The sequence below is a fragment of the Oryzias melastigma genome, linkage group LG14 (assembly GCF_002922805.2).
Source record: "Oryzias melastigma strain HK-1 linkage group LG14, ASM292280v2, whole genome shotgun sequence".
Taxonomy (NCBI): domain Eukaryota; kingdom Metazoa; phylum Chordata; class Actinopteri; order Beloniformes; family Adrianichthyidae; genus Oryzias; species Oryzias melastigma.
The window spans coordinates 23,371,931-23,396,145 of NC_050525.1; the positions used below are offsets into that span (position 1 = coordinate 23,371,931).

Here is a 24,215-nt window from a genome sequence, read left to right on the forward strand (position 1 = left end):
GGTTGATTAAAAAAAAATCAATATGAATCAATGTAAGCTTAATAAATCAATAATTGATCCATAAAAGAAGAGATTGATTTAACACATAAAGAGTCCACTAGCTTGATGCTAACGTGTAATTGGATTTCCCATAAGACGGCTAATGCTAACGCTCGGTCGACCTAAACAGAAAATCATTTGTGGTCTAAAGCACAGTTTTTTGCTCATACTTTCTTCTTCTTTTGGAAAAAGGTGTAATGCTTTAACGCAATCGCCACCTAGTGGCCAAACGGAAACGCCCTCCAGGAGAGGCAGAACAATTGTTAGAGCTTCTCCGTTTGGCAAACTGGAACACCGTATGGTATTAACAGTCTCATCAGTATTTCACTAATACATTTTACAGTGTGTGAACTGTATCAGATTAATAAGAATATATTCAAAATATATAGTAGATTATTCATGTATTCCTAAACAAATATGTCTAAATGTGTAAACTGTGTAAACTCAAAATTAAATTGAATCAAATAAAAAAATAAAAAAAAAATCGGAATCAATCCAGCCTCTGACAATACCTAGCCCTAATATTTATGCAAACAGTTGGAATTTTTTCACCCAGGCTAATAAAACACTGATGAAATTTGAGTTGTTAGTATGTTTTTTGTGGCAGTTTTTCTGACGATGGAAGACATTAAATAAGAAAACTGAGTTCAAAATTACATTGCTGAGTATAAATTAAGATTCATTTTAATTTAATTAATTGTTTTATTTAATTGTTGTGGCTCAGGGGCAGACAAAAGATTGCCATTTAAGAATGGGCTTATTTGTTAAGGCCACAAGATTCCTGCTCAAAAGTGCAAAAGAGATGGGAAAGCCGCCCCACCTGCAACTCAGAGGTGAATTTCTAATAAGCTCCTGCCGCTCTGCAGAAACTATCTCCTGGAAAATGACACCCTTTTTTGGATTTTGGCTAAAATTTGCATTTTAATAATTAAAAAAACACTGAAAATGTTTTCACAATAGATCAAAATGTGTTTATTTAAGGTTGGAAGACAAATTGAATGGCAACAAGTCATAGTTTCCGACCTGTGAAGGTCAGTTTTTCCTTTTAAATCATTATAAAAGGCGAGCGTTGTGTTGTTTTCATATGTACTGAACACGATTAGAACTGTACATTTTGTTCTCAGAAAAAGTGAGTCATCTTTATCTCCCAGCAGGTTAAAGGCCCACAGAGCATGACCAGTGAGTTTAAGGGCATCATCTAAAGCAGGGAAACATGTAATAGTAGCCTTATCTCTACATTCCCTTTTTTTCTCCCGTTCTACGCCCCATGTCTTTTCTTTCTGCTCTTTTATCTTTTAAAGGAGATTTTTTAGAAGAAAAAACTCCCACACAATTACTCTGATGTTTCTCACAAAAGCACAGGAGTAAAACACATGCGCACGCAGGCACACTTTTCAATTTTGCCTCATGCATGTAATGAGTGCCCACATAATGGCTCTCTTTAGCAAACACATATGTCTATGAACACAAAGACCCACACTGCAGATACATTTTTGCTTTCAGAGCAACTTGCATAAACACTGACACCATCTTATATTCATACAATGATAAACACCGCAGCACACGGACGAGGCGGACTGAAAGCCTGTCAACAGGATTCCTGCGATGTCTTTCATTTGCTCCGCACTCTTATTTTTCTGCAGTGATTTATTGGATGTGAATGAGGGTGACACATTTTAGCACCCAGGGCCTTAGTTTCAGAGTGAACTGCAGGGCAAGCGAGAAGCTGTCAGTGTGTGGTCAAGCAGTCGTTTTGTTTTCATCCTCCCCACATCGATCTCTCGGGTTGCACATGGTTTGCTTCTGCAAAGCATTTCAAAAATCTGATCTGTAAAATTTCTGCATCTCATGTTTGACTGTATGAAGTCCATATAAAAAAAATCCGGCAACTCTCATTGTCTTAGTCTGAACTTTCAATATTATTATTGCTAAATGGAAGAAATGGATTTAAGCCATGAGCTGCTGGTTGAAAGCCAAATGCAAGTCTATTGCAGTTGGAATGTAATTTGTAATAGCCTGAATCCAGAGCTCACAGTGCTCTTAAGTACTTGTACAAGATTATTAGAGTAGAACTGATATAGAGATGTGCTGCTCACTTGAATGAATACAATGATCTACTTGAAATTTTGAATGCCCTTTTATGTCCTGCGCTCAACCTGCTTTTAAACTTTTTGAATTTATTCCTCTGTATAAAACTGATGTGTTACTATTTGTTTCTGCACATAAAATGCAGTTGATAATGACGAAAAAAATAAAGTTGCAGAAAACAACAGCGATCAAACAGTTTAAGACTAAATGCTTGCTAGAACACGCATACACATGTTTAATTAAGCCTGTCATGGTTTTTCAGAAAAATTTAATTTTGTTATAACAGGATCAAAATATAGTCGTTTTTGTATTTGAAAAGAAAAATGAAATAAAAAGAGAGAAATAGAAAAAAAAAGATCCAAAGAACGAATTAACAACATGGTGCTATTTATTGCTGAAAGGAATAAAAAAAAAAAAATCTGCATTTATATAACTTTTTAGGCATGATCATGTAAGAATGTGGCCAGACACTATTCAAAATTTTGAGTAAAAAAACCCACTCTGATCATCTTTTGATCTATTGTTAAATCATATGTAGAGTTGTGCATACAATTTGCACATACTGCACGGATGAAATTTGGTCATACGTGAATATACGTAGAAAACATGAGAAACGTGGTCCTTTACGCACATTTTTCACAAATGATCCACGTTAAAACCACAGAAGAAGAACACTTAAAACTGTGCTTCATTGAATTTCTTCACTTTTACGTGATTTACATAATTACTTAATTTCAATGTGACATGTCTGCCATAAATGCGATGTAAATTATTTGATGATTTATGATGATTTGATAAATCTACTTTTCAGAAGTTTAAGTAAATAACCAGGTTATTATTGCAGTTTTTGTACAGGACTTTTTAAGCTATAATATATTTGTTATCTTTCCTACTTGACTACCTGTCAGTAGACCCTCCAGAGGTCTAATGGTAGCTGTGGGCTTTTAAGTCAGGAGAAGACGATTGGTTGTACTGAATTTGAACTTTGTGGGTTTAAATTTCTCAAATGTCCTTGAAAACAAATATGCCCGCTCTGGAATTGAACACCAGCTTTTTAGAAAAAAAAAAGTGATCCAACCCGGGTCGTACTCCGAAATTCCTCCTGTCAAGTGCACAGGTGTACAGGTATTGCAAACCCCTATCTGCCTGCATGCAGCTGTGTAGCTCAGTGCCTGGACCAATCTTAACCATAGAAGCCGAGCAACCCGATCCCATTAATAAACCCACACAGTCCGACCACCTTAAGCTGGAAACAGGGTTCAGACGATAACACCTATGTTCTTTTTGGGGGTTCAGACTACCTGATGGATCAGATTATTTGATCTCTGAGTCAAACCCACAGTAACTGGTTGATCAAATCATGCTTAACTTGAAAAATGCATTAAAAATTCCTTATAAAGCAATTTCTTGCTTTTTTTTCTTGCAAAAGGAGCAATTTGGTTAATTTTAAAAGTGGTCTAAATGTTCAAAATGAACAGTTCTCTATCATTTATGTTATTTTTTTTGCAAAGAAAATTTGGTTTTGTAATGAAAAATTGACATAGTTGGATCTTTAGTCCTATTGTGTTAAATCAAAAATCACATCATAAATTTGTGAATTGAAAAGGAACTAATTCAGTCTTTGGCATTGAAATTCTAAATACTTATTCCAATGTACTCTTTTACTTCCAACAAAAGCTTCAATTAAACTCTTTAAGGTACAACAGAGTATTAGGGCCAGTTTACAATAAATAAATAAAGACTCTAAATCTTGTGAATTTACAAATAAAAAATGTGTAAATTACAAGCATAAAGTTGTATATATAACACTTAAAAGTCATAGGCAAAATGTATGACTTTTTTGCTTTAAATGTATGTGTTTTAAAGTTGTAAATTTATAACTTTAAATGTCGTAAATAAAAAAAGTCATACATTTATGAGAAAAAAGTCATGAATTAACAAGAAAAGAATCAAAGTTGTCTGTTTATCGGAGCCGTGCTTGGAGATGAAATATGTGGAGCATCTTGTGAAGCTTTATTTCCAGATCAATCTCAAAAACAAAGGAATTCTGAACCTTTTGGCGAATCAAAATCAAATTATTTTCAGTGAGCTCGACTTTCCGGAGTTCAGTGTCAGAAATGCATAGTTTCAAATCAGAAATAAAGCGCTCAGACACACATTTGCAGGACTGCCACTTCATTTTGCCCTTTCAATTCACATACCCAGAAGCCCATTGGTCACTTTGTGTTATATAACTGTTATGTATAGAAGAACACAAATATTTTGTACTTGTATGATTGCACTTCATAATTTGAATTTTGTTGATCTGAACTGTTTGTGATCGCTTCACACATCAGAAATAATGGGTGAAATCGCAAGTAGTTGACTCAAGTTTACAGTAAGTGAAGCTACTGTATCAAGTTCTCCTATCAAGTTCTAATTACTTTTTAGTTTATCTGCTTCCATTTGCAAAAAGCTGAAGCTTTGCATTGGTTTAAATTGGATGCACAATGGAGGTTTGTCAAAGTGTGTTTGAGCACTTAAAGGGAAAAGAAGTTGGAGCATAAAAAAACCCTAGAAATGTCTGTTTTCTTCAGCATGTTCTCACTGTAATTTCCTACTCCTCTTTTTTTCTGGTTTTAGTTGCCACCTTTCACTGTGTGCCTCTCTGGTTCTCAACTAACTGGAAAATATGAATGAAAACATTCCCCAGTTTTGTTTGCCCAAATTCTGATCCATGCACAAACACACAACCCTTCCCGTTCCTTTTTTTTCTTTCCTCCAACTCCTCCTCCCTGCTTCTCTTTCCCCCTTTATTATTACGAGCTTTGTCTCTTTTGTGTAACATTGTTTGCACACTTCTGAGGACAGGACTGAGAGAACGCCACTGATGTGTGTGTGCGTTGGGTGTGTAGTTTCTCTTTTCTGCTGTTTGTGTTGTGAAAGCTTGGAGAGGAGCGACGCGGCAAACACACCAACAGCAATTTGTGTATTTTTGTGTTGGGTTACATGTTTGAGTATGCAAGTGTGCATGCACGCCAATGTGATGCTGTGTGTCTGGGTGAGTATTTGCCAATGCGTCAGAGCTCTCTCCTGTGTCTGTGTGTAAATATAGCCCCGTGTTTGTGTGTGTTGCAGGAGCCTGCAGTGGTTTGGAGCACTGGTGTTAATAAGTCTGAATCATATCCATGACAACAGGCAGACCTCTCTGGCATCTGAACCACAGAGCAAAATGGCATCTCACTGTAAAACACAGATTCCTGTGTACAATGACGCTCTTAGTAAAGCAGTTCAGGAACAGAGCTGTGATTGTGCAACATTTAAAATGTCATCCCGTCCCATCAGGCGTCTTAATATCATGTTATACCTGTGTTCTTGGCATAGATGTCAAGGATGCTGTCAGATTCAGTCCTGTTTTTTAGGCTGTCCACACCTCCAGCTCTCACATTGCATTATTTATATAGTGAACACATTATGTAACAGTTGTCAGGGACAAAACTCAAAAATGCTTCTCCACAATATCTACCCAGAACATGTCAGCTAGAAGATACAGTTGGTGACAAGCTGATGGTAACTAATGTCTACTTTTAGCTGAAGAATACTCCAATAATTAAATATAGTGTTCCATTGATTGTTGTGGAAATTATGTTCTAAAAGTAACCAGCGATAGACGATATCCATTAAGTTGTCATCTAGTTGTCATAAGGCTGTAAAACTCCTCACTACATTCTATCTCCGATTCTTCAACAGACATGAACATTTTCACTCTTTCCTCTCTTGCTTAAACTCTCAAAGTTCAAACCTTCATAGTAGTATTACAGAATAAAAAGAAAAATCTGTAAATTTGGCAAATTAAACAAATTCTGTGAAATAGACATGACATGGAGGAGATTGATTGACAATGATCTAATGATCAGGACTCGGAGCACATTGGCTCGTCCAAAAAAAAAAAAAAAAAAAAAAATGAGTATGCAGTTGTATGGAGAGAAAATAGTTCCATCCGATTTGTGTGTGCGTGATTCTTGATTTGTAACTCATAAAATAAATTTTGTGCATATTTGTGTGCACTTGCAATTGCGTATTCACATGTGCAAAAATTACAAAATACTAAAAAAACACAGATTACTTCAAATTACAACAGTTTGAAACCAACTACACATACAATTCTTTAAAAAGATAGCCTGTTACATACAAAACCGCATTTACGCACCTATCACTCTTTTCAAGTCTCCAAGATTTGTGTGTAAATGATGTGTTCAAATGTTGCTAGAATGCTGGGTAATCAGTTTTCTTATCAGCCGCATTTAACTTAGATTGTGCATTTTATCTAGTAGGGGAAAATTTGATTCTGTGATACATCGAGATATTTCATTCGGCGATACTTGTATCAAATTAAAATGCTGACAAGACAATATGTAATCAAGTATTTGTGAGCATCCTTCAGCATCTTACTTTTGTTTTACCTCAACCACTAGTTGGCAGCACAGCGCACTTTGAGCAACTCTACACCAGACTAGGACGAGATCTCGCTAGAACCAGCTTATGTTAAACTTTTAGTCTCATTGGTTCAGTCAGCCTTGTTGTTGTAAGACATGTACTGCTTAGTATGACTATGTTTTTTTTCTAAGTCATACTCTTTAAAAAAAACTAAAAAAAGTTCTGATACAGTCTTGGGATATATTGCGATATGTATTGTATCGCAATACGTATCATATCACCAGATTCTTGCCAATACACACCTTTACTATCTAGTAAAAACTTGACATTTTCCCACTTTCTTAAATAGATAATCCCTGATAAGGAATATCAAAAATTACAAATACACATTTTTAAAACACTCAACCCTTTTAAAAAAAAGAAAAAAAAAGTTTTCCTGAATTGATTGCTTCCTCTGTTCAGCACCTCCATCTGGCACGGAGATCTTCCGTGATCGCTGGTCACCAGTCACGGCGAAAGCAGGCAGTGCCGGACCCCTCTGAACACCCACAGATCGGAGCGGGTCTCTCCGCTCTGTGGGTGTGGAGCGGGACCTCACACTCCCGCCTGCCATCGCCATGTTTCAGGACTAGAGCTTGCAAAGAATAACACACACAAATCAGATGGAACTATTTTCTCTCCATAAAGTTGCACAAAAAAATAAATGAGACTGCATAAGTAGAAGTTAAGTTATAATTTAAAGGAAGAGAACAATGTATTTAAGACAATTCTTACAAAAGCTAGGAACAATAAATGTTACATTTCAGTATCCTTAAATTTCTGTAAAAAGCAGTACAGTCATGTGTAGTAAAACAAAGTTTTCCCTTTTTTGTTTTGGAAGATGGGGTTCAAAGTATTATTACAGTTGTTTTAAGGCTGTAAAACGTCTCACTACACACTTTATACACTTTTCTCAGACTGACATTAACATTTTCCGACTTTTTATTTTAAGTCCAGTCTTTTAGAATACAAACAAAGATTTGCTTGCGATCATAGATTCATGTACATTTGGCAAACTGGACAGATTCTGTACAGAAGAAGATTGATTGACAAGATCTACAGCCAATGGGGATGCAGAACACAGTCTGCTGTTTAAAAAAAAAGCATCCAAAATTGAACTGAAAAAAATCAGCGAGACAGCTAAAAATGAACTGTAATATATTGTGGGAACACTGTGTTACATTTTCGTGATGCAGGAAGAGGTTATGAGAAGACAGTAAGATGTTTACACATCAGTTTTAGTGGTTTGTTGATGTAATAAAAAATTATCAGTTAGAAGAAGAGTGGAAATCCTGCTGAAGACTTTAAAAGGAAAAATGAAGGGAATTACAGCTTTAATGGAGATACAGCTTAACGCAGACGTCTAAAAGCAATCATTAGATCTTGTTAACATTTAGCAAGACTGGAAATGGAGCATTTCTAACTAAAACACTATTCAAGACTTGGATGAATAATATGCATTATTTTGCAATGTTGCAAGTTTGGCTGCTACTTTTATGTTAATATTCTACAATTGTATTCTAAATGCTAAAACTAAATGCTATCCTGAAAGCTTCATGCATCATTTGCACTGCAAAGATGTAGCACATTTTCAGTAACTAACGCCAGCTCATGGGATTCTTGTTAATCACCGTCTGCACTAATCTGTGATGCTTTATTTGAAATGTGCAGCAGCAAAAGTTGTCTTGAGACAAAATCAATGGACTGCAAAGACCAAATATTTGTGTGGAAATTGTGCAAATGAGGATCTCATCATGCCAAAAAGTTCATTACGGACTCATAAAACGGCTACAAGCTGAAGATTTTACCATAAACCTCACAGTGCCCCAACATAAACGCAATCAGATAATGGTCCAAGACACTCACAGAACTCTCACCCACACGTGGCACTTAAAAATTGTGTTTTTGGTGTTCTTAATATGTTCTTGTGAAGTTTTTCTCATAATGAAGGATATATATATAAAGCAAATTGAGTATTTCTTTATTCGAATCAGGAGCAGACGAAAAAATGCCATAGACAAAGCCTTTAGCAGTGCTACAGTTGAAAAGCCCCAAGCTTCATGCTCCGTTCCATTCTGATGCATCCACTTGCAGACAAATAGATTTGTGTAGGTCTTCGTTTTCCTGACATTTGGGTTAAAACTGTACAGCTGGATAGCTCCAATATTAGGTTCAGTGTTAGCATGAGAGAGTGTTAACAGAGGGTTTATGGGAAATAAGGGCAGGTTTACTCCTTGCCAACAGTCCCACCCTCAACTAATCAAACAAATTACTAAAAATCAACACATATTTTTTTATTTTTGCCTAAAAATGTTATAATCATAATTAAAAGGCCCCTGAAAATGCATTTAGAATAGATCAAAAGATGATCGCAGTGGGTCTTAGATACTCTTGGTTTGGCTATAGCCTAATAAATCTAAATGTGGGTTATATTTTACTATGTTTTACTACTAGTTACTTTTTGACATTGATTGTCTGTGTAGAGTGATGGAAACAATGGATCCAACAATTGATTTTTGCAGTTTAAACGTGTAAAGCGCTACAGACATTTCTTAAGACTATCTTTTGTCTATGAAAACGATTGATGGGTTATTTCTTTAACCCAATTCTTGGTTTATTCATGTTGGGGTATATTTTTGTGTTACTTATTGGAGCAATATTACATTTTTCACTTATATTGGTTTCATTTATGTTTTTATACAGAGTTATTTTTTTTTTCTTAATAAAATAACCCACACAAAAGTCAGCCTCTCTTTAACCTTGGAGTTGGGTTAAAACCAACCCAACTTTGTTTTTTGTTTTTTGAGCTATGGAGTTTTAGTGTGTATACCACACATCTATGAGGTCACCTGAAACACATTTGTGCATCTATCTGTATTGACTGCCTATTGTTCTGTTTTCTTTTTATGGCTGAGAGCTAAATAATTATTGAGGTTATATATTCTTACCCCATACCAGTTTCGTGGTGCTTCAGACAGTAAGTGGTTTCAGACCGATGTAAGAAGCCGGCAGTGAGTCATACCATGGGGAACATAAGAATTATGTAAGAATGACGGATGCTTTGCATGACTGTATTATACAGTGGCTGATTGTTTTGAAGCTCCAGAGAGGTGAGTCATCTGTAAAAGGTCACTTTGTAATTGATGTTTGTACCAATGATTGATTTCGCTCCCATTGACATGACTCACTGCTCACAAGGACACAGAAGATGTTTCAGTTTTGTGTCCATGTGTTTGAAATGTTGTTTTGAGGGCATTCGGAAAATCAGCATTAATGCCTCCTTTTTTTAATTTCTGAAAAATTTCTAGTGTTAGTCATTGCCCTAATAAGTCATTTTTCTTAAGCACCAGATTCACTTAAATGGGATTTTTGTCCCTTAAGAAAGCAGCAATCCATTTAGTTTTTTAGATTAAATTAAGAATCCAAACATCCCATGAGTGGCACTGTCAAACTCAGTCATGATTAGTTTTTATTGTAAGTATCTTTATCTGCAGTTACAATCATTCACACTACGAATGTTGGATCTTATGTCTTTAGTTTTATCAATTTCCAAATAGTTTATGAAGAAAGACCCTTAAAATGACACATTTTTCTCTACTTATGACTTTATGCAAATGTTGCAATATTGTGCATTTCTTCACTAACCATAATGGGTAATATTATAAAATACTTGTTGTTGTTTTCTGACATGACTTTGGGACTCAGATTTGCTAGTGATGCATCCGTAGCATCTTTTTCAAATCATGGAGGTGCCAACTGCATAAAAATTGATCATGGAGAAGAAATTCAAATTTATTTTTTTTATATGGCACCAAGTCTTTCATACATTGGAATAGAGCTGTAGAACAAAAAGCCTGGAGCAAGATTCATTACATATGCGCCACTTTGACATTTCGCACCAAGCCTCTTCCAACTGTGAGTACATGTGCTAGTATCAAGTAGCGAATGACCTGTGTGAAAACAGTTTGCATTCAAGAACCAGCATTCAGCACTTTCTTGAACGCCGGTTTGAATGTAGCTTCACAATGGCACCAACCTTTAACCATCAGAAGTTAGAATGCGTCGACAGTTTGGTCAAAGATAAATCTGAAGCAATGATGCAGCTAAAAGAAGCAGCTCCTGCAGGTATTTCCACAGATCAGAAGCCTTTTGGCCGCAGTGCTGTTGAGCTTTGCAGGCATACACATTCCAATCTTCTGACCTGGAAAATGATCAAAAAACATAGATGTATGAAGTTAATAAGGACTCAGTGTATAAATCCTTGGACAGTTGTGCAACAGGTATCTGAAATTCAAATGATAGGCATTGTTTACAGCAGGAGGTAGACTCCCCTGTTATTGTCAGTGGAGAAGACGTAAAAATAAAAAAGAGTTCTGGTTGAAGGAGAATGTAAACAAGCTGCCAGTTTGAAGCCCAAGACGTTGGACCATAACTTCTCTCTCTTTCCAGAGTCTGTCGTAACCACTTTGACTGCAGCGTTTAAGGCCCTAATCATTCCCACATTGACTCAGACATCCTGTCTCCGCGAGCCGAGCAGCTTCTGATGAACATGTGCATGATTTTAGATTTAAAGTGGCTGTAATCAATAACAAAGCTGCACATTGAAGAGATTGCGTGTAATGGTGAGCTTGCAAAGAATAAACACCAGACTTGAAATGTTAGCTCATCTGAGATTTTTCACCTCATTTCTGAAGTTAGGGTTTTATTACTCTCTCTGCCGTTCTAACAGGATTTGTGGTTACGATATACATCTGCTTTCAGTCAGAAAGTCAACAGAAACAAGACAATTTTGAAAAAAAAGTTTCATCTGCCAGACACTTCCCAGCTTAGTGAAGACCTCACCAGATGTAAAATGAACGCAAATATTAAACGATAATGTTTGATGTTTATGGACAATCCCTGGGTTTATGGTTTTGGTTACCTCGCTTAGTTATTAAAAACATTTGTAGGATCTTTTGTTGTTGGTTTTTGACTCTAACACCAAGATTCACAATTTTTTGAGTTAAACTTTTCTCCTTTTCAACTCAGTTCTTTACAAATTCACAGTACAATTTTTATGAATGTAAATCAAATTGAGAGCAGTTGCTCTAGTTTTGGGAGTTACCATCAATCCAAACTATATCATAAGATTGTGTCATCAACCAGTGTGGTACATCAACCTCCCAAAACAACTATATAGCTGGATAGGTGCTTTTTTATGTTTGTGAATCATCACAATTATCTTATAAAGTAACTGTAAAGTATAAATTAAGTATTAAAGAAAAATTGAAAAGTACTATACTAACGAAAGTTACAGATGTAACTATGGCCCTTTGAGTCCTTTATAGTCTGTTTAGTTTTTACCTATTGTGCATATTTTATGACTCCATCTGTGCATCTGTTAAAACTACAGGCATGAAGCCCAATGAGGCAAATTGAATTTGTGATATTGGGCTATATAAATAAAATTGAAATTGAATTGAATTGAATAGATGACGGCCAATTCCCGTTTCCTTACGTTCTCGCGACAAGTACTTGGGACCGCGTTCCTGGTGTCACGGGAATTTATCGCCTCACGTGGGTCACCAGGAGGTCACAGGTGACTTTGTTGTGAATAAATTCTCAAATTAAACATACGCAAGAAGGATCAATCAGTGCTTGACGCACTATCTCTGGAGGCCAGGAGGGATGAAATAGAAGTCAAACTTTATCGAACTCATTCACAAACAGTTAAAGAACATTACATGTCACATCACAAGGCTCCTGCCTACACTACCCATAATGCTCCAACAATAATGCAGTGTGGCTATGTAGTTAAAAAATCAGATTAAAACATTTTGACATATTTTTGAGCACCATTTACCAAAGAAGATCAATTTAACGTAAACAAGCATAGCCAGAATTCATACTTAAATTGCACTAGATTTGAAGAATTTGACTTATGACTCAAAAATGATGGTAAGGGTCACTTAATCTCTGATTTAACTTTAGTTTGTTAGATTTACATATTTCTAGACAGAGAAATCCCACAATGCTGACAATAGAACTACCTACTATTACATTTGCTGCATTTAGACGATCCTATGTGATACAGGGAGTCTTTTATTTTGAAAGGAAGTCACGTAAACCTCTGTCAAAAGTATTTCATATTTTGAAAAAAAATTCAGTCCATGCTTAATTAATGCCCAAAAACAATAGTTAGTTTATACTTATCATAACAGTAACACTGACATAAATATAAATCTTATTTTTCTAAAGGGAGAAGTCAGACTTTGTGGTTCTGTTGAGTTGTGGTCAGTGGAGAAATCAACCCTTTAAGTGTTGAAGGTCACAGATCCCTGCCCTAAACCTTAAGGTGGAATCTCTGCCAGTTACTGCGTACTGACCAGACTGCACCGTTACATCTAAAACCCAGACTGTGTCCCAAAGGCTGGCAATGTCTGCGCTGCGCAATGCCCATCTCGCTTTCTTAAGCACTCACACACCATGTGGATGCTGGCACGCTTACAAAGAGATCCCCATGTGAAAACCAGGGCTGAAAAAAAGAGGGATTACAGGGAAGAAATGGGAGTAGCTGTTCTTCTCAGTGCTTCTATGGTGGAGAGGTATTCCAAGAATGAGAGATAATCTCAAGAGTGTACACAATGCGAAATGATTGTTTTCACGTAACGTGAAAGGCGTGTTTGAATACGTGCTTTATTATGTATTCAGAGCATGGTTCTTCACAAACATTCTAGGCGAGTTTCAGTTAGATGTAAAACCCAAATCTGTCTTTTTACTTTTAAAACAACAAAAAAAATTACATACACTGTTAACTTTTTATTTTTACAGGAGGTAATGAATTCAAATCTATTTTCTCTTAAAATCATATTAAGAATTGTTGGAAGGTTCTCCAACTCATTGCTTTTCTTTAATTTGATTTTTACTTTCTTTTGTAGCTCCTATTCTCTTTATTATTATTTTTTTTTATCTCAGTTTATTTGGTTTTAAGCCTGTTGATGATTCTCCTCCTTGTAACTTATCGACAATCCATTTTTGTATTTTACTAATAAAATAATGACAGTTGTTTGCATCCAGTGAACACATATGTAATAATAGATTACTTATGGTCTCAGCTTGTGTTTGGTGTAACTTCTGTGCAAAGAAAAAACAAATCTATGATTTAACTAAAAGCATGAGCTACAATGCAATCAACAGTTTTACTAACTTTTTCCTTCACCAGCTCTCTAGTTTGTTTTATTAAATGCTGCAAATACTTCTTAGACGAAAGTACAAGAAAAAAAACAAAATTTCATAAGAAACCCATAAAGTTAAAGGTGATATGCAGTTAAAGAAAATTGATTTTTTTATGCCTGCTAAGTTACTGTCCTTTCAAAAAATACACACAGAAATGCACACAAACAAAAAATAAATAAATAAATAATTAAGGGGTGGGACGGTTTAATTTGAAAAATTTTTGTCTCGTTTGTTTTTAAGCGCTTTAAGCTGCTAAAAGCATAGATAGACAAATGTTTTCATATAAATAAAGCTTGATTTGATTAAAACAAGTCAATGTTGCTGTAGTTTATTACAAAAAATATGTTATGAATGGGATCAGTCAGCTGCAGTAGTTTGTAAACCTGATCCACATGCACGTTTCTGGAAAAGTGCACAAATGTAGAGCAAAGATTTGACACAAAAATATAGAAATAAATATAATCTAAAAATAAAATACATAAAAATAAAAAAATAGTATAAAAAATATAGAAAAATAAATTAAAAAAATAGGAAAGAATATAAAAGAAATAAATATATAAAAAGAAAAATATGTTTTATTAATGTCACTCAAGTGAAATTCACTAATGATGTGTTTACCAATAAAATCTACCAAAAAAACTTTTTTACACTCTGTAGTTTGAATTTTGCAGGATTAAACAGGTTTTTGTGTTTTCTTTCTTTATTGTGTCGTCCTTTGAAGGAACTCTGAGAACTCGATGTCTGTTAAAGTTCCCATTTCTTGTGTGGGCAGAGGCTGATGAAGAACTGGTCTCAGCCGCTGTCACTCTTCTTCCCACACTGGAAATGTCTCGTGTAAACACCAAGCTCTTCATCGCTCCCTGAGAAGACATTATTACCGATGTTTTATGGGATGGATGAAAGTGAGATTCACAGAACAGTGAGAAACATATGGGAGCTGGGAGACGGCTTAAATGCTCAGTTGACTTTTTGTAAGACAAGCCTGTGCCATTCTTTTTGATCCGTCACTAAATCAACCGGTTAAGCTCTCACTGCTCTTTTCTAAAACTCGGGTCAAATGCAGATTTCTGAGGTGACAGAGTTAGAGAGAAATTTGATTCTGGATTTATTCAGTTTTTCCCATCATTATCCATGACTTTTTGATGATATTTCCCTAGAAAATGCCTTGGTCCATTTACTTTTTTCTTTAATTTGACCACTTCATGTCCTTTGGCCATTAAAAACCCACTCCAATCATCTTTTGATCTATTTTCAAAGCGTTCCCAGTTGACTTTTAATTAGAATTATGCCATTTTAAGTCAAAAATTTAAAAAGGTGTCTCTTCTAGGATATAGTTTTTGCAGAGCGGCAGGGATTCATTGGAAATTCACCTCTGAGTTGTAGGTGGAACTAGGCAGAGTAAGCCCCCCTCACTTCCCAACCCCTCATACCCCAGTCAATATTGGACTTATCCAGCCAGATGAGCTCAGGTCAGATGAGGAAAACGAAGACGTACATGGACGTATTTGTCTACAAGTGAAGCGGGGAGCTTGTGGCCTGCCCATTGTAGCACATCCGTCTCTACTACAAGCTTTATCCAACTGTATTTTTTAATCTGTTCCTGATTCACAACAATTTAAGAAAAAAAATAATCAGAAATGCAATTTTAAGCTTTTATTTTCTTTACATATGTCCTCAATTGTGAGAAAAATGCCACAAAAACATATTAAAAGCACCACAATTTTCATTGGAGAGGATCATTTAATTTAAGTGTGGAGGTGAAGTTTTATAGCTTTTCTTGGATGCCCTGCAGGTTTAGACTTTTTGCTTCACAAAATTCTCAGTTGTTACCTAGATAGTGTTTATTTTTTTAATTGAATCATTACTATTTTACAGAATAGTTTAACCAATTTGATGCTTTTACCTTGATCTGCTCTGTTAAGTTCTGCATTCTTTTTATAATCATTTCCAGGCCAAATGAATCACCAAAACTGCAGCATTTTTCACTTTTAGTTTGATCTGAACTGATAGAAACTTTACTTTAGTTCAACTTTACTTTTCCAACTCAACAAGTCATCTGGAGCATCACTTCCAGCTTGAACTTTTGCACCATTTTCATGTCCATTCAACTTAAGTGATGTTGAAAGATTTTGTCATATCGGTTTAAGTTTAGAGTCTGAAGTAAACATGAGACAACGATTTGCATCTGGTTTTTAGCTTACGTCTACCTCTTTTGCCACACATTGACAAATATGAAAATCTCCCTGTCCAAGCTCATGTTACTTCCTGCTCAGGTCTGTCGTGCTCCTGCTGCACACATTCCCCTTTCACTCCTCCGTTCCCTGGAGGCAGATCGCACGGAGCCAGCTTGGAGCTCCACACTGAAGAGATGCTGTGGAGGTGTCGTGTTTGCTTTTCATTGTTTTAGGAATCAGTGCCCCACAGCATGAACTTCCTTCTGAATATTTCATGGCACACAGCGTGAAGATCAAAGCAGATCGGTTGTCTTATTGTTATAAATCCAAGCAGGGGACATCTACATAACCTCCTCCCCGCAGGATCTCGTCTTTTGGACTAAAGATGAAATCCAGAAAACACAAAAACAATAATGTAATGAAGAATCTCGTCTTTTGATTTTAGATCCTTCTTAAGTTTTCATGATTAAATTTGATGTTTTTGTTAGATTTCTTTCCAAGTGTTTTTTATTCTGGGACATTAGAGTCAAGAATTATTTGTTTATGTTCCACTCCACTCAAACCGTGCAGTTTTTCCATCTTAAAGAGTGCAGTTTCACAGCGGGAGAGCGCAACATTGAAAGAAAGCGCTGACGCTCAGGAGATTGAAAATGTTCACAAGAAAACCCACAACTTCATAATTATGGGCAGGATGAACATGTGGAATCTGATTCTGCACTATTCACTAAAGATTTTTCTACTCTATTATTACCTAATCAAACACAGACACCAAGAGAAAACGTATCATTTGACAACAACTATCAGATAAAAAGATATTTTTGGGGGGTTAGGATGAGGCTGTGTGCAAACATTTTGTCATGTGTGTCATAAAAAATGTAGAATTTAAGCCTTTTTTTAATGTCTGTTGGATGTTAGAGAGCGCTCAGTGACTAAAATATACAAGCTGGAAGGGCAGATATGTGTTAATAAAGAATAAAGTTTGGATTTTTTATGAGAAATCAAAACATGACATATTAAAACCATTAGATAGTAAGTTTTTTTTAAAGGACTTTAATTAATAGACATGGTGACATCACACAAAATGGCGATATCGCCAGCAATGTGTAACGTGACTTCTGGTTTACGGGTTTAGAACAGCAAAGCTGACAGCTGAACACGGTTTGAAGAAATTTAAGGTAAATAATAATAAGTAATGTGATCAATTTCAACAGAAATTTGTACAATATTTATTTATTTACGTCTCATACCCAAAGCTATGCTGTCATTAGCATAAATTAGTAAAATAAAATCTTAATTACCTTCTTGAACAAATAAGCAGCATTCAATGAAGTACCTGTAACGGGTTGTCAGAGAGAAATAATCCATGACTCAGCAAAGCTGCTAGCTTTACCTTTCTAAACCTTTTCTTAACATAAATTCTTTAAAAAAAATCCATGAGTAGTAATACATCAAATGATGAAGTACATATTAATCTTTATAACAGAATACGTATCAAACTCTGACAAGTCTTCAGGTGTTTTTTTTTTTTTTTTTTATGTCTTCGTCGTCACTTGTTGCTTCACATTAAATTAAGTGTTAAGATGTTTTAATATGGTGCAACTGCAGCCGGTGTGTGGAACCAGGTTTAAAATTTTCGTTAACTTTTCATTTTTATAAATTCTGATGTAAGTACGTCAAATAAAACAACGTTCCTTTGACAATAGCACTTTATGCAACTCTTTCCTACTTTATATGCAGTAATTATAAGTATCTTTTTTATACACATTTAATTATAAAAGATAAATCTGCTAAACTGCCTTGATCTCGGTTATAGAATGTTTGTCCTCGACAAAGTGATTCATGTGTGCGTTTAACTGTGAAAGAAAACCTTCCTGTGAAGTGAATTCAAAGCTTCATCCATTCTACTTCTTGACAGGAATCTCACAGAAAGACAGAAAATCTATAAAGATCCGCGTGGAGAGCGGTGCTGACAGATGACTGCGTTGTTGCAAAACAATGAGAGGCCTTATGCAAAGCCTTTTGTTTACTTACATTACATAACATAATGGTTATGTGTGGTTCCTGTACATGTGACAGCGAGATACCCGACACTCATCGCTGTGCATTGACCTTGCAGACACACATTCTTTGAATGTGGTGACATTATTATCAAGCTTTCAGGCTTTGTTTTTTCATTCTGTTCGTGGAAAAAAGGTTCACCTGGAGCTTCAATAGGTACTTTTGAATGTGCTTGGACTTTGAAATACGGAAAAGAGATTTAACAAATAATTATAAAACATTTATTAATGTATTGGGAGTTTTTTCTTTTCTTCATAAATTTAGAGTTCCTGTGGATCAGAGAAGAAAAAAGTAATAATGATACCACATTAAAATGGAATATCCCTGTTTAGTTTTTTCTTTTTATTCCTTTTTTAAATTTATTTTTTTATTTATAACTGTTTTTTGTTTTAGAACATGTTAGGAAACTCAGACTAACTTCTTCAGGACACTAAAATTGGTGGGATTTTTTTTTCTTTTTTTGTCATATTACAAAATTAAATAAATTTGTTCTACCCAGAGATAAAATATTAGTGTCAGAAATGTGGTTATGTATTTTAACAATCATTTGTTAACATTTTTGAGGAGAATAATGCAATGTTTTTTGAAAATCCACTGTAGTATAATATAATCAATAATTCAATTACATTTTATTTATATAGCCCAATATCACAACAGTTGTCTCACTGGGCTTCATACTGGTAATTGTACGGAAGCAAAAAGTCGGTCATAAAATATAAAAAATAGCTGATTGCTAAACTAAATGAAACAGACTAAATTAAACTGGTTATCCCTGCCCTTAGACCATCCTTCTTGGTGAGGAAAAACTCATAAAAAGCTTGATTTTAGGAAATAAAAAAAAGAAGAAACCTCTGGGATGTGCACATGAAGGAGAGATCCTCTCCCAATATGGCCAGGCCATATACCAGGACTGTTAAAGAATAATTAGTTTACCTAACTCTACAACTGTATATTTGAATAGTTTTCATCCAGATAGAATGGGGAGATGGGTGGGGACGAGGTCCACTGCCAAGTTGAGCCAGAGGCGAGGTCCACGGCCAAGTACAGGAGCACCTGGAATTTGAAATCGTTCCCTCTCCCTCAGAACGGAGTGGGAAAGAGAAACAACACGTGAATTACACTGCACCAAATAGAAGCATGAAAAAATAAATAAAATAAATAATAAAGAATAGAAGAGCAGGGTGTTCCAATGAGTTTTATTTCCTCCAATCCAAGTCATTTGAGTCTCAACCTAATACTTTTGGAAAACATAAAAAATAACACATTTTATTAGCGTAAACGGTATATTTCTCTGAAGTAACTTGAACAATCGAGTAACAATATTGCAACTAATAACGGAAAAAGTGACGATCAACTATTAAAAATAGGTGATAATTTAGTCACGTGAGAACATTTGTTGACTGTAGCTTTTATATTTTTTTCCAGAGCTATCAAACATTTTCAATCATATGTGATTCATGTCTCGATCAAAAATGCCTAAAAAGTATGACTTTCTTTTAAATTATTGTTGTAGTATGAATATGAAGTATTCATGACCACCTTATATCAATGCAACCATTTATTAGAAACATTGTGTTTGTTTTTTTTATCGCCTTTTCCCGGTCCTTGCACTTTGCAGATGGTCCCTTGGCAACGGTCCCTTCTTAATTATCATTAAAAATATGTTTTTTTCTTAATGTCTTTTATTGTTTGCGTTAAGACGATCAACAGAAACACTTGTTTATTTTATATATCTTTGTTTCTTTATTTACTCTCCCTCCTCCATTACCAGGGATATTTATGTCAAATCAGGCATCAGTGTAACATAGCAGAAACAGGCGTTATTCTCCGCCTCCTCTGTCTTCACACAAATATGTTACAATTCTGGATTCATCATTACCCATTAGAACATTGATCTTGTAATTATGGGCAAAAGTGGCCATTTGCAGACAAAAGAAGGGATCCAATCTGCGCTTTTATTAGATTAACAGATGTGGCATCTACAGTGAACATGCTGTTGATCGCTGATGGACAATTACAAGGATGGTGTCATCGTTTGGAAATGCTAGAAATGGAAGTACCCCTTTACGTTGGCAGAGAAAAGCATCGTCAATGGGAGAAACTTAAATTCTGAGAAAAGAGTTGAGTTTTATGAAGAGAAAGTGAGAAGTATAGAGTGAGTATAGCGCAAAAACAAAGGAGTAATGATCCCTGTTGGATCTGGGAGGAGAGTAAAAAGAGAAAGGATGATGAACACTTTAATAATGGCTTTTAATACTGATTTCATTGTGAATAGTTAGATTTGTCAATGTGCTCTCTAATTACACTAATTAGCATTTTTATTGTATGCTACAATAACCACCATACTGACTCAGCGGAGACAGTCACGCTAAAATTACACCAATACTAACCTATTATGCATTTGCATAGAATTCATAACCGATTTTACTCTAATTACCATTTTTATTCTGATAATTACGTAACCAAAGGTTCGTGATTTCCTGTTTCGCTCTGATGGTAGCACATGGTTCTGGAGGAGATGCGGTCCGAGCGTGGCAGCTGTTTTTGGCGATGGTGACGGCAGTGGTGCCGATGGTAATGATGAGGATAATGACAGTGCTGCTGGTTGTGACGGCTGGGATCATAGTGAGTAAGTAAGTGGGCGGATAATGAGGCGTTGAAGACACCAGCTAAATGGAGAGTCGAGAGTTGTTTGTGGTTTTGATCACTGACGCACTTCACCTTTTGCACACAAAGGTCACAACTTCAGCAGGCGGTTGTGGGGATAATAGGACTTTCCTGTCTGAGCATGCAGAACAGATTTCTTTCTTGATGAAATGAGTGTTTACGGTTTTGTTGGGTGCTCCTCTCTTGGGGTTTGGTATCTTCTGTTTGTGTTTGGATCTTCTTCTGCATTTTGGACTATTTTGGCATTTTATATGATTCTTTCAGGCTATTTTGGAGTTTAGCTAAAATTTCAGCTACATGCTAGGTGTTTTGGCTAAATTTTTGACTTTTTTTAGGCTGTTTTGGAGTTTAGCTAATATTGCGGCTACATGCTAGCTGTTTTGGCTAATTTAAGCTTATTTGTTTTTAGGCTGTTTTGGAGTTAGGCTGATATTTACATGCTAGATGCTTTGGCTAGTTTAGGCTCTTTCCAGTTTTTAAGGTTATTTTGAAGTTTAGCTATTTTTTTCAGCTACATGCTAACTGTTTTGGCTAACCTAAGTTTTTTTTTTTTTTGTCTTTTAGGCTAATTTGGCATTTAGCTAATATTTTAGGGACTATCAGCTTCAGCATTTTCAGTAATCAGTTTTACCGTTTTCAGCTATCAATTTCCGCATCTACAGCTATGAGCACTAGCATCTTTAACATCCAAATTTAGCTTACAGCAGTCACACTAGCATTATCGCAGGTAATGCTGTTTATCCAGTTCATAATTAAGTTAAAAATTACAGTAAAAATTAGTTTAAAAATTTTAGCTTTAGAGTGTTCCATAAATGTTTGTTTTGTTCGGCAATGATGTAAAGTGTGTTTTGGATTTTGGCCCCTTGTGCGATTGAGTTTGACACCCCTGGGCTATGCTATAGCTAGAGTTCAAGTTCTTTTCTGCACTGCCTCAATACTATTGAATATCGAAAGAATCATACAGTATATTTCAAAGCCAAATTTTAATACCAAAGGCATCACTTTTTGTGTTGAATTTGTACATCGCAGTTTCTTGAGAAATCAGAAATAGAAAAACTTTATTTATTTGTTTCAGGTGTCTGCCGGCATCCTCAGGTGAACTGTCTAACAACGGACGGCAAAAGGACAGAGAGTCTCATCTTTCCCGCTCTCAGCCGTACACCTGCTACGACCTGGATGACCTTGATGTTGCCTGGCTGCAGCTGGTCAACCAGGAGTTTAGACAGATGGGTGAGTGAGAAATCTTTGAGTTTAAACTCTCAAAGTGACAACAAATGTGCTTTGACGCATCGAATGTCACGGATGCATCCAGTTTTTGTCGTTTATAGTGGGAATTTGGACAAGAATGCATGCACAACTCTTTTAAAGCATGCAAATCTTGCATTTTCTCCATTTCATGCTAAAACAGAGCTTTCTAAAGGTCTAACTGCCTCATTTTTAGGCACATATATTGTTTTTTGCATTTTTTTCTTTCTTACTGATCGTTTCACACCTAACATATTCTCAAAAACGTAAAAATTTTACACACCTAGTATCCAGTGAAATTGAATTTTTGGACCACACACCCCACCCACCCCTTAAAAATGATGATATCACTACAGCTGCAATCATACAAAAAAAATAAAAAAAAAGAGTGACAACAAAATCTCTTATGGGGCTAAAAACAAAAACATAGTAAGGGATATCCAAAGGTGGTTAGCAAAAAATCTCTGTTGCCAAGGAAATCCAAAATTTTACTTTTGCCAATTTTTCTAAAAATGACATAGACCTGTTTGTCACCCTCAGACGACTGAAAAATACAATGGTTGCTATGGAGATAAACCTATAGAGAAGCAGCCATTTTTAAAAAATGAAGTTGTCACTTTCAGTTCTGACCAGGGTGGGAGGGGCACAAGGAAGGCATTGAAGGCAAAGGGGCTTTAATAAGCGTTAAATCCTCTTTTCAGCAAACTTCTTAACCTTTGAACCAACCATTTGTCTTTTGTTAAAAAGTCATAGCCAAATGATGCTGATGTCAATCTTACCTCAAAGCTTAATAACATGTTTTTCTGAGCTTTTTAGCTGTACTTTGTCTAATTTTTTAGGTCTGCAGTAACAAAGGTAACATTTTTGTTTGAGACAGCATTTTTTTAAGTCTTCTGAAGGGGAAAAAAAAGCTAACCTGGCATCATTAAAATCTCATTTAAAGTCTCAAGAAATATATACGCAACTTTAATTTGGTCTTAAACACAGTGCTCTGTCCCTGATTATTCCTCCCCCTGCTTCCCCATCACTCTCCTCTACCCTCTGCAGTGTTCTGTTCCCCTCGCCCTCCCCTCTGATTTGCTGCACTCTCCATTTTGTCATGGTGACAACTGCTGACCCCGAGCATCTCCCACATCTCCACCATTTTATTCGATATCTGATCGGCCCTCGTGAGATAAAACATAGTAATTGTGTTAGTAAATCCCCGCTGGGGTTGCAGGACTTTTTTCTGGTACAAGTTGTCCCTTAAATCAAACACACACTCGCACAGGCTCTTCCTGGAGCAGAACGAGTTGTTTCTCATAACCTTCAACAACAGATTAAACAAAAAGAACAGAACATTTAATGGGTTCTGCTGGCTGAGACTCCAGATTTTAGATGGAGGTGATTCAGCATTTTTCTGCCACTGCTTTCCATCATCTTCATAGATGGAAGTGATGTCTTCAAATGTTTACCCCGGAGTGTTCTGAGGATAAAACTCATCATCAAAGTGCACAATACAGCACAATACGTTACAGTTAGAGAAGAGCACAATGCTCCAGTAGGTTATTTCAAATGTGATGAAACCGTTGTCATTGAACTAGACAAAATTTAAGAGAGGAAATGCATCAGAAAGGACATCCTCTTGTTACTTATTTTCAAAATGTTCACATTTGTCTAGTATGTATTGAAAATTTCCCATGATTTTTTTTGTAAATAAAGGCTTTTTTAAAATAAATTCCATAATGTTTGTCATTGGAAGACACTCGCTCTAAGAAAACAACATAGTACAACATAGTACCTTTGATTACAGCAAATACATTCAAATTTCTGCCACAGCACTAGCGCTCACCATCATCTATCAAAGGAGACGTCAGCATCTTATTCAGGACATGGAGTGCCAAGCTACTTGGAGTGGCTACAAATGAAGGGATTTTGGGAAATGGTGGTTGGTGATTTTACAGAGGAGCTGTGGATCCAACAATTCCTTATGACATGCTCAACTTTTGATGAGCTTTGATGCTGTTAGACCTCTTGTGGTGCCCACTGTGCAGTGCATGTCATTATTGGTTGTTTAATATGAAGAAAGTGTTTCTGTTAAAGTTTTTCTTCTCAAGAGCTATCATGTTTTGGGGCTGTAGCTCGAAAACACATTGTTATATCCGAATTCCCGCAGTACCCACTATATAGTATGTTTGCCATTTTGTATTGCTGTCCAAATCTTTCACTCCAAAATCGAGTGCCCTAGAAATTTCCAAGAAGTCTTTGCAAAAACCAGTGTGCATCGATGCTTAC

At 35.8% G+C, this 24,215-nt stretch overlaps 1 protein-coding gene across 3 annotated transcripts in view; it reads left to right on the top strand.

Annotated features, from left to right (window-relative positions):
• jade2 (jade family PHD finger 2) overlaps positions 1–24,215 on the top strand; it is a 203,883-nt gene that overhangs the window by 93,208 nt on the left and 86,460 nt on the right. For all 3 annotated transcript variants that reach the window (XM_024266149.2, XM_024266150.2, XM_024266151.2), the window contains exon 5: positions 21,772–21,926. In XM_024266149.2, the coding sequence (XP_024121917.1) occupies positions 21,772–21,926 (155 nt within the window). The remainder of the gene's footprint in view (positions 1–21,771; positions 21,927–24,215) is intronic.